Genomic DNA, 11,510 nt, shown 5'->3' with positions numbered 1-11,510 from the left:
TTACCCAGAGAAAACCCACACAAGCCCAGGGAGAACATGCAAACTACACACAGTGAGAACAGACCTGGCTGGGATCAAACTCTCGACCCCAGAACTGTGAGGCCAGTGCGTTCACCACTCGTTCACCAAGCCTCGTAGCGAAAAATAAATAAAAATAAGTAAATTAACAAAAAATAATAATATGTATTTTAAAGTATAAATCATTACTCATCCCATCTCATTTTCTGAACCGTTTTTATCCTCATTAGGGTCGCAGGGTTGCTGGACCCTATCCCCACGCCACAGGCGGGGGACACCCTGAATCGGATGCCAACCGATCGCAGGGCACAAAGAGACGGACAACCATACACACTCACACCCATACCCATACCTAGGGGCAATTTAGAGTGTCCAATCAGCTAGTATGCATGTTTTTGGAAAAAAAACCCACACAGGCCCAGGGAGAACATGCAAACTCCACACAGGTGGACCGACCTGGAGTTGAATCCAGGACCCCAGAGCTGTAAGGCCGACGCGCGAACCACTCGCACCCTTATAAATCATTACTGTATTTTTTAATTAAAGGTTTTCTCTGATTTGTATTGCTCATTGTGCAATAGCTCCAACTCCAAGCCAGGATGAGTGCAAAAGAGGGAATCGCAGATGGTCAGATTGGCGAGGAGAGTTGGTCTGAGGGGGAATCCCAGAAGCGCATCTGAATCCAAAATACACTGGCTATGAAGCAACAACTAAATGAAAAGCAAACCAGAATGTTCTCAAGCTACAAATTATATCAGAGCCGTTTCTCAACGCTGCAAGACTAAAGGGAGCCAGAAGAATTTATATTCCTAAACAAATCCTAGCAAGTCTATGGTTACTGGTTGAAATTCTTCAAATTAATGTTTTGTGTAGTAAATGAATTACATTCTGCTGGAGAGTTGCAGAATACATGAAAATATTTTTTGGAAGGTTATTCTATAGAGGCTTTTAAATTATGTCTGACAGAGAGTTTTTAGTCTTTATGCTATATTTTTTTCTAACTTTAAGCTCGGTCAATAGCCAGGGCTCTCCACAGGATGCCTTTATAATTCAATACCTGGAGAGGCGGTTGACTCAGATAGAGGTAAGTGAAGTGCTGGGATTCTGTTGCATCTAAGATTTATTTATTTTTTTGCACACAAGCTGCATGCGAGAGTATTTCATTAAAACATCTTAGATCTTGCTGTTGATAGTTGTTTGACTATAGAATCTAAACAAGTGAGCTAATAATAAAAGTACAAATAGTAGTCCTTCCATTAAAGAAAGAAAATAAAACAATTGTCACTGGAATAATTTATATATACTAAAATAACACTATAGTGTAGTTATCATTATGAATTCATGTTCAAACTATACATTAAAAGTGAAAATGAACGTAATTTATCAGCGGAGACAAAAAAATGTTATATATATATATATATATATATATATATATATATATATATATATATATATATATATATATATATATATATATATATATGGTAAATATATATTTACCAAATTTCATTCTGATTGGTCTGTAAAAAACAGCAGAGAAGCAATTTTAATTTGGATCTTTCCCAAGAACATTGGCTAACACCTAATTTATAAACAAATATAATCTGTCATTAATTAACCTGTTGTGGTACTCTTAGTTGCATCTGAACATATTATGGAAATCCATTCTATTTTCAGTATTGTATTGTGCATTGGTATTTTAATAGGTGCAACATGAGCTAATATGTTTGCATTCAGCTACTCTTCCATTTATTTAATTAACATGTTGTGACTTTATTTGTATTACTTTTTTTTTCTCGAAATAGTTGAAACTCATTGTCTATGCATCCATCCTCTCCTGCTTACCCGAGTTTGGGTTGGAGGCAGCATCTTTAGCAGGGAAGCTCAAACTTTCCTATCACCGGCCACTTGGTCCAGCTCTTCCAGGGGAATGCTAAAGAATTCTCAAGCCATCCAGAAGACATAGTCCTCCCATTGAGTCCTATGGTGTCCCACAGGCCGAAAAGGCCTGATAGGACTCCTTCAGTAAAATGCATCCCTTACTGCTCATGTCGACCAATGGATTTATGGATTGTCGCCGTGATAGGCACTGACTCCCTGGCCACCTCAATTGAGGCACGTAACATTAGCTGCTCTAATTTATTATCCCCCTCCTCTCCCACGACATGGGCGAAGTTCTGCCAGAGTTGAGAGTTGCAGTGCTTTCTGATGGAACTCAACCTGACATTCCCAGGAAATGCTCACACAACACTTGGGTCTGCTATGACAGACTGGCGTCGTCCCCCACAATCAGAGCCAACTCACCACCAAGTGGTAATTAGTTGACAGCTCTGCACCTCTCTTTACCTGAGTAACATGTGCACGCATGTCCGATGACACAACTACAAAGTCAATCATTCTAACTGTGTCTTAGGATGTGCTGTTGCCAAGTGCTCAGCTCAGCTCAGCTTATTTTCTGAACCGCTTTATCCTCACTAAGGTCGCGGGGGTGCTGGAGCCTATCCCAGCTGACTTCAGGCCAGAGGCAGGGGACACCCTGAATTGGTGACCAGCCAATCGCAGGGCACAAAGAGACAAACAACCATTCACGCCCACACTCATACCTAGGGGCAATTTAGAGTGCCCAATCAGCCTTTCATGCATGTCTTTGGAATGTGGGAGTAACCGGAGTACCTGGAGAAAACCCATGCAGGCCATTATGGACATTCTATATTGAGCGCAAAAGTCCAATAACAAAACACCACTTGGATTCTGATTGGATAGGCTGTTCTTCACAATCATACTACTCCACATGAGCATTAAAATTGATAAATAAAGGAGTGGCCCCACAGGTTGTGAGACCTTAGGTAGGGTATTTCTTTTTTTCTTTTTTTTCAGCGGTGCATGTTCTCCTTATGACCCTGCCAGAAAATACAACCTTGGATCATTTGAACCACCCAAGTACCACCAGCAGGTTGTGTCAACGCCACAATCTCGTCGAAACGGTACCATTGGTGCGTTCGGGACTCAGCTCTCTCACCAGAGGTTACCACAGACCCATATGCAGCCATCAAAAAAGCCACATGTGGCTCCCGAGCCATAGGTTCCCCTCCCCCTGCTCTAAAATGTAAGGTTGTTATGGTTCACTTGAACGTGTTAAGTGATTGTTTTGTTTTGTTTTCCATTCCTTATACTTGCATTCAAAGATAACAGAGTTCAACTCAACATCATACATAAAAAATAATACTTATTTAAATGCCATTAAGCATTAGTCATGATAGACAGGTGACCTACACATTCATAATGGTATTGAGCTAGATAGTTCACTTTAAAAAATGCCATGCTCTCCTTCCAGAGACTTGGCAGTTAATGTTTCCAAAGTGCTCTACAATAACATTGAAGAACATACAGCGTTCATAAGAAACAGGCGGTCATTGAAACTTTAAACAAGACTTTAATAGATTTGGTTGAATGCCAGAGTAGTTGTAGTATCTGACAATCATTGGACTAAATGAAAATTATTCACTTTAATTTGTTGAAAGTACAACATAACATCCATTAAAAACGCAAATGATAGATATAATTCTGATGTGTCTCTATTTCTTGATTTAAAAAAAACATACTTCAGTTCAGTTTCGATTTCATTATTTTGTGTAATGGATGAAGGCATGTAAAAAGCCAGTTTGCATTTCTTAAATATTTACTTCTAAGACTGCAATGTGTGTAATATCTATATTTTGCATCTTTGTTCTGTTAAAGGACACCTGATCTGTGAATAAATCGGGTCAGATCTGACTGGATCCAGCATTTTGTTCCAGAATGTCTTGATTGTCTTCAGATTACATTGTGGCTATATGACAACAAGCCAATGTTTTATTTAATCGTTCCAAAGTACGCATTATGGCTTTTTACATTGTGCAGTTTGGCAAATTCCCATTTCATCTGTCTTGAGTTAATTCAGTGGTCATTTTGGGAATCTCTCCTTTTGTTTGAAGTGTAATATTGGAGCTACACCCCGATGGAGTTTTTATTGTCGCTGGTCGACTGTTCTACCTAAGTTTATTCAATACGTAAATTGTAATACTAGAGGAGACAAAACTCTTGACCATGTCTATTCTAACATCAAACATGCTTATAAAGCCACTTCCCTCCCTCACCTAGCTGGATCAGATCACCTCTGCCTATTTCTCACCCCCGCTTACACTCCACTCCGGAGGCAAACAACGCCACAAATAAAGATAATAAAAACTTGGCCCAAGGGCGCACTTTCTCAGCTGCAGGACTGTTTTTCCCGCACCAACTGGGAACTTTTCGTACACAACAACCTCCAGGACTACACGGACTCTGTACTTTCTTACATAAAAAACTGCATTGACAACGTCACTATAAATAAACGAATACAGGTTTTTCCTAACCAAAAAGCCTGGATGACCAATGAGACACAGGCACTCATCAAATGCCGTAACACCGCCTTTAGATCAGGGGACAAGGTACAATAGAGCGCTGCCAGAGCAGAGCTGAAGAGAGGCATTAAAAAGGCCAAGGCAGCATATACAAGGAAAATTGAGGAGCACTTCACAGGAAATAACCCAAAGAAGATGTGGCAGGGAATACGACACATTACCAATTACAATGACAATAATGTGTCTGTTAACGCAGATGCCTCACCAGCAGAGGAACTGAACCGTTTCTTTGCCCGCTTTGATACTGACAAATCAGACCCAGTCTCAACACCCCCACCACCACCCTGCAGCAATACACTGAAGTTTCAGGAACAGGAAGTGAGACTAGTAATGAGGTCTGTGAACACCAGGAAGGCTGCTGGCCCTGGCGGAGTACCTGGGAAGGTGCTCAAAGCCTGTGCTGACCAGCTGGCTGGAGTCTTCACAAAAAAATTCAATTGGTCCCTGCAACAATCCATCATTCCATCCTGTCTGAAATCTGCCACCATTATCCCTGTCCCCAAAAAGCCAACCATTGACAGCATGAATGATTATAGGCCTGTTGCACTCACGCCTGTGATCATGAAGTGCTTTTAAAAGTTGGTAGCCCACCATATCAGGAATACAATCCCTCCCTCAGTTGACCCTCACCAGTTTGCTTATAGAGCAAACAGGTCCACTGAGGATGCTATTGCCATTGCTCTACATACAGCACTGAGCCACCTGGAACACCATGGGAACTACGTGAGGATGCTCTTCATTGACTATAGCTCAGCCTTTAACACCATAAAACCGGACATTCTGACTGACAAACTCTCCCACCTTGGACTATCCTAATCAATCTGCTGCTGGATAAACAACTTCTTGACCAACCGACCACAAACTGTTAGACTTGGTCCCCACCTCTCTTCCTCCATTACACTGAGCACTGGCTCCCCTCAAGGCTGTGTACTGAGTCCTCTTCTGTTCTCCCTGTACACATACGACTGTACACCCACCCACCAGTCTAACGCCATCATCAAATTCGCTGACGACACCACTGTGGTCGGACTCATCTCAGGAGGGGATGAGTCGGCCTACAGAGATGAGGTCAACAAACTGTCTTTGTGGTGCTCGGTGAACAATCTCACACTGAACACCACGAAAACTAAAGAAATAATCCTGGACTTTCGCAAACACGGCACAGATCTGGCCCCACTCCTCATAAATGGAGTATGTGTATACAGGGTCCAGTCCTTTAAATTCCTGGGGGTCCACGTCACGGATAAGCTCTCATGGTCTACAAACATCACGGCAGTAGTGAAGAAGGCTCAGAAACGACTCCATTTCCTCAGGGTACTTAGGAAGAACAACTTGGGCACCAAGCTTCTGATAACCTTCTATAGAACCACTGTAGAGAGCATTCTGGCGTACTGCATCACAGTGTGGTACGCTGGAAGCACGGCGGCAGACAAAAAGGCCATGCAGAAAGTGATTAACACTGCCCAGAGGATTGTCGGCTGCTCTCTGCCCTCACTGGAAGACATTGCCAGCCCTCGTTACCTCAGCAGAGCCAGGAACATCATAGGGGACCATATCACCCTGGTCAGAATCTGTTTCAGATGCTGCCCTCTGGCAGACGCTATAGGTCCCACAAAGTACGGACAAATAGGCTTAAGGACAGTTTTTTCCCCACATCCATCAGAACTCTAAATTTGCGGTAACACAACACACATTCCCTTCTGAGGTAATATGAAAAAGATGTTTGGGTGGTGATCTGCCTCCTACTAGCTGACTGAAGGTAAGTTAAAGACAGTGAGAGGTAAGTGACCTGTATCCATAACAGCAGAATGCCAAATTACAAGTCCGTAACTATCACTTATTTAGGTCTTTTGCCGAGTAAACGCACCTCATGGAGAAGCACTACCAATTTCGTCATCGCAGTTTCTGGGTGTGATGACAAGTAGGCCTTTTGTTGTTGATGATGATGACAGGGCTTATGTCCGATTATTATTATTATTATTACAGAGAGGTAGCTACTTTGTCCTACAGCAGGGGTAGGGAACCTATGGCTCGGGAGCCATATGCGGCTCTTCTGATGGTGCATGTGGCTCTTCGCTAACCTGTGAGGTAAAATATGCATTTAAACCGCTGGTGACAGAGCCGAGTCCCGAATGCACCAATAGGAGCGTCACGTCGGCACTATGGCGCTGACACTACCTCTAACTTCAATCATCTTTTTTTTCCATTAAACTTTTCTGCATGCATATTTTCATTGATTAGCCACTACGTAACAGTGTTGTCAAAAGAATTCATTTTGTACTTTAAAATGAAAGAAATCACATCTCATTTTCACATTTTTACTCCTAAATTCTGAGTATGGGTCTCAAGGAATAAAATTTGAAAATAGGACTTGTTTATGGTTCCCGGCCCCTGTCCTATGGGATGCCCTTGACTTTAAGCCCCCTTAGCTCTTCTTTTATGTGAGATTTATCAATTTGAATAGCTGGGCAACAAATTACTTGACCTTCATAAGTGGTCATGAAATTGAAGGAAACAGGCCTATTGTGCAATAGTGGGTACACATGTACTTAATTTCTATAAACGCTGGGCCAAGTAAAAAGGTTTTGAAAGTTTTGAAAAAAGGTTTTGTCAGATAATGCAGTGTTTTCTGGTTAATTTATTATTAGCATGCACTTGTTCAAAGGAAAGGTGGCTATCAACACTGCAGTTAACAATTTATTTATGCAATTTAACAAGCATAAAAATAAGCATGTATATAAAAAGACTGAAAAAATAACATAAAATACTCTGCCGTTGATGTCAGGAGCGTCTGAATCTTTGTGAACAAAACACAGTCAGCGTAACCCAGAAGGCCTATGATCTCTCCTCAGAAATGAGAGGTCATCTCACCACCGTAAATGCTATGAGGTAAGATTTCCATTCAAAGGTTTCGTAAGTGTCAATGAAGGAGTGACCTATGCATTGTACTAAGAAACATCAAAATTTACTGTTAGAGGTGCCTGAAATAAGAAATGATTGTTCTTTTAGATCAGAGTTTAGGAGCCAGCTCGATAGCATCTCTGTGCGAGTCGAGCGAGTGGAGAGAGAGCTGGAATATCTTGAAAACAAGATGCCTGCCCCATCTGACATTGACATTGAGGAAGCGCTGCTTGAACAACAGATAAAAGCAGCAGAACTGGACCAGCTAAAGAAGAAAGCGAAAATCAAAGTGGAAAATGGTAGGTAATGTGTGAAATAAGAGTAATAGGACATCTTGAACAAACTATAAAAGGAAAGATGCACATCCGAGATAGAGAAGCAAAGAGGTTTTTTTACATATCTGTTGGAATTATTATTATTATTATAAATTTACATTGTTATACATCTTTTGCAAGAATAACGCTCCTGATTTACAAAGGGAAAAACGCTCCTCTATCCAGCTGTACTAAAATTGTTTTGAAACCTCGACCTCTCACACGGATCCGGGAGGACTCCTAAATTGTTTTGTAACCTCGACTTCTCACACGGTCACAAGCTCACACTGAAGATCCGGGAAGGACTCTTAATTGTTTTGACTTGGACTCCAGCCCAGGTGGCAATACCGTTCACCCTCCGAAAAGACTTGCAATTGTTTTGATTTCTGACCTTAATTGTTTTGAATAGAGGCTTGCTTGGTTTACCTCTTATGCAATTGTTTTGAATAGATGACCTTAATTGTTTTGACTCTAATGCAATTAAATGGGCAGGATAGGATTCGATTCCTTAGAATGATCTAGGACAAAGGCGAGTCAGGATCGATTCTCTCTTGCAAGATGAAGCTGGATATGCATCCGATGTCTTCCTTATCTTAAGGTGTATCTGTTACCTAATTGGTGAACCTATCATTTTGGTCCTTCGAGCCTGGGAGTAAACAAACCAGAGAGGAGTCTGGGCGCTTGGTCGACATCTGGGAAAGACCGTGGCCACGGCGTCTAAAACCCTTTGCGGGCTGGATATTCGGCGGAGCGCCTGGATTCACGACGGTTGAAGACTAATCCTACTGATCGTCCTGTCTCTTTTGTATTACAAGGTGCATTTGGAAATACCTATTGGTGAAACTATCAATAACCCTGGTGTTCTTAATTATTTTCTAGATTGCAATGTGGTTTTGAGTCAGATTAAGTCTCTCAAAATTATAAAGAAGATGGGAGAAACTGCTGGCTCCTGGTTTAAGGACCCTTCTAATGGATCGACCAAAGTATGTCACAGTGGGTGCTAGAAAGGATTATCAGCAATTTTTGTTTTCATATTGTCTGTGCATTATATGCCGATGGCTGATGTGATCCTAACTAGACCAAAGTAAAACAGTATGTGTCATTTTAAGAGTGAAAAAAAAGTGCCAACACAAACAACAATTTCTTTACGGTACATCTTATCTGATCAACCACTCAAAGGTCTACCTGCTGAGTGGAGTTCGTAACAACACACTGCTGGAGTATACAAATCTACAAAGCTTCACGGAGAAAATTGCTGTACCCCCGTTTAAAGTGGTCAGGCTGCCATTTTCTTGGCAGGGAACCGGCCACATGGTGTACAATGGATTCCTCTACTACCACAAAGCAGACACACCCAACCAGATACTAAAAGTATGTCAACTACACCCCAAAACAAGTGTATCTTAAAACAGTTTGTGATATGTTGCTCTTTTTGTATTTTTGCGTAATATTTAATGTTTTCAGTGATCCTACAGAAGATGGGTAATTTGGTGAAAAAAGTATTCATGTCTTAATCTGGAATACATTTTGAAGATACTAAGGAAGGTTTTGCAACTGATACTCTTAGCTGGTCACTGAGTACAGTACATTCCAACTGAACCTAGTCATCGGGGAGAATTGTTTTTCTTGGTGTATTTGCTATCCAATATTATTTGTGGCCAGTCAATGAAATTTGCCCCAAAAAATCTTGTCACTTGAGAGTGATCTTAGAGGTGACATCTCCTCAATATACAATTGAATTTTGTACTCTCAATCCATTAGTCTAACACACATGCATGAAGAAAATCTAGTGTCACTCCATTTAACACAGTTTATTTGAATAGTACTTCAATAAATAACATAGTGCAGCAAAGTACTGTTCAGGGAAAATCTAGGGGCTCGGCTATGGTTGCGTGCGTTTTCGGAATCACTCATTTTTCTTAGGCAGTTTTTATGACTCTCAATGCCCGATGGAGTAAGAAAAAAATTCTTAAAAGGATAAACTGCCAGAGTCTTTTCAATGGGAAATACAGTGCATCCAGAAATTCAGTTATATTTTTCAACATGTTACAACTTGATCTCAAAATAGAATCTATTCATTTTCACTTCAAATTTCTACACATAATGTTATATGATTTTTTCTTAAATGTTATATTTGCACATTTCTTAAACACGTAAAAACAAAAACAAAGGGACTATACATGTACATACCTATTATCAGCTTTTGCCCAGTGCTATGTTGATATACCGATATCAGAAATGACATGTCTTACTGAATATGATGCCATAAGCTCACACCACACACACACACACACACCTATCTTTGGACACTTATAGCAGTAATAAGGAAATATTCTTTCGTGTACGCATAGTAAAACAAACTCTACCATTTCTCATGTAGGTTGACCTGTCTAATGGCACAGTGGTCGACAGTACCCTTCTCCCCGGAGCTGGTCGTCTGCCAGTTTACAGCTTGAACACAAACACCTACTTGGACATGGCTATGGATGAATTGGGTCTTTGGGTTATCCATGCTGACCCAGAATATGGAGGAAACTTGGTTATAACTAAACTGGATAAAGGTAGAGTGCAATACATCTACAAATTGCGACCTCGACATTTGGTGCCTGAAATAATAGCAGAGAACAAGACTAAGTAAAACAATGGAAATACTAATACTGATACTAATACCAATAATCATGACAATAATACTAACAATCATCATCATAATAGTAATGTCACTATATATATATATATATGTATATATATATATATATATATATATATATATATATATATATATATATATATATATATATATATATATATATAGTGCCATTACTATTATGATGATTGTTAGTATTATTGTCATGATTATTGGTATTAGTATCATGGCAGGTGTACATCATAGATGTAATTGCTTCCAAAAATAAATCAACTCAATATGGTGCACTGTGTAGAATTTCTCTGAACCTACAATTAAAATTGTCTTCCAGGAAATCTGGCAGTTCAGTACATCTGGGATACACAGTGCAAAAGTTATGATGCTGAGGGTGCATTTATCATATGTGGGACTCTTTATGTCGTCTACAACACACGTTATGGAGGACGGTCAACTGTACAGTGTCTCTATGATATCCATGATACCATCCACAGGTTGGTATTCGACTTACGATATCCATTATTCTAATATTTTGAACCATAATTATTTGTGTTCTTTTCTGTCTCATCACGTGGAAGTGGTGAGAGTCCTGTGGTGTTCTTTCCCAAACGCTACACAAGCCACAGCAGCATCAACTACCAACCTGGAGACAAACAATTGTATGCATGGGATGATGGCTATCAGACAATATATGAAGTGGAGACACGCAACAATGGTCAAGTTACAGTTGAATGACAGTTTGCTTCACTTATTTTCCCCCCTAAAAGTGATCATCTAATTACATATAGCACAATAGTATCTACGTAGTAATTACTCATGGTACTACTGTGTTGTAAATCAACCAAATGTAACATTTTATATCACATAAATAAAGAGCATTTGAAAGAAAAAAAAGTATTTTCTATTCAATTTAACAAACGGCGGCCCGGGAGCTGTGTGGTTAGCACGTCGGCCTCACAGTGGGCCCCTGGGTTCAAATCCAGGTCGGTCCACCTGTGTGGAGTTTGCATGTTCTCTGCGTGGGTTTTCTCCGGGTACTCTGGTTTCTTCCCACATTCCAAAGACATGCAGGTCATTGCATGACAGCATATTTGTACAAGAAAAGAAACGGCGGTCGCCATGTACCTCGAGAACACAAAATGAACTACAACTAACCATTAGTTGATCTGGAATATTATTGGTAAATGTTTTGGC

General features: G+C 40.4%; 1 protein-coding gene across 1 annotated transcript; it reads left to right on the top strand.

Annotated features, from left to right (window-relative positions):
* Positions 1-1,000: 1,000 nt before the first annotated feature.
* On the top strand, positions 1,001-11,051 carry olfml1 (olfactomedin-like 1). Its single transcript, XM_077597417.1, has 8 exons — positions 1,001-1,102; positions 7,246-7,349; positions 7,470-7,660; positions 8,555-8,658; positions 8,855-9,046; positions 10,056-10,236; positions 10,651-10,810; positions 10,895-11,051. The coding sequence occupies exons 1-8, from the start codon at positions 1,001-1,003 to the stop codon at positions 11,049-11,051; spliced, it is 1,191 nt and encodes a 396-aa protein (XP_077453543.1).
* Positions 11,052-11,510: the final 459 nt, after the last annotated feature.

Source organism: Stigmatopora argus, chromosome 3, assembly GCF_051989625.1.
Source record: "Stigmatopora argus isolate UIUO_Sarg chromosome 3, RoL_Sarg_1.0, whole genome shotgun sequence".
Taxonomy (NCBI): Eukaryota; Metazoa; Chordata; class Actinopteri; order Syngnathiformes; family Syngnathidae; genus Stigmatopora; species Stigmatopora argus.
Note: the sequence above shows the minus strand (reverse complement) of the source record. Positions and strands in the feature narration are given on the sequence as shown.

Coding starts and splice junctions, on each gene's coding strand:
- olfml1 (XM_077597417.1), top strand. CDS start 1,001: ATGCTATATTTTTTTCTAACTTTAAGCTCGGTCAATAGCCAGGGCTCT. Junction 7,350..7,469: donor ACCACCGTAAATGCTATGAG/GTAAGATTTCCA, acceptor TTGTTCTTTTAG/ATCAGAGTTTAGGAGCCAGC. Junction 10,237..10,650: donor TATAACTAAACTGGATAAAG/GTAGAGTGCAAT, acceptor ATTGTCTTCCAG/GAAATCTGGCAGTTCAGTAC.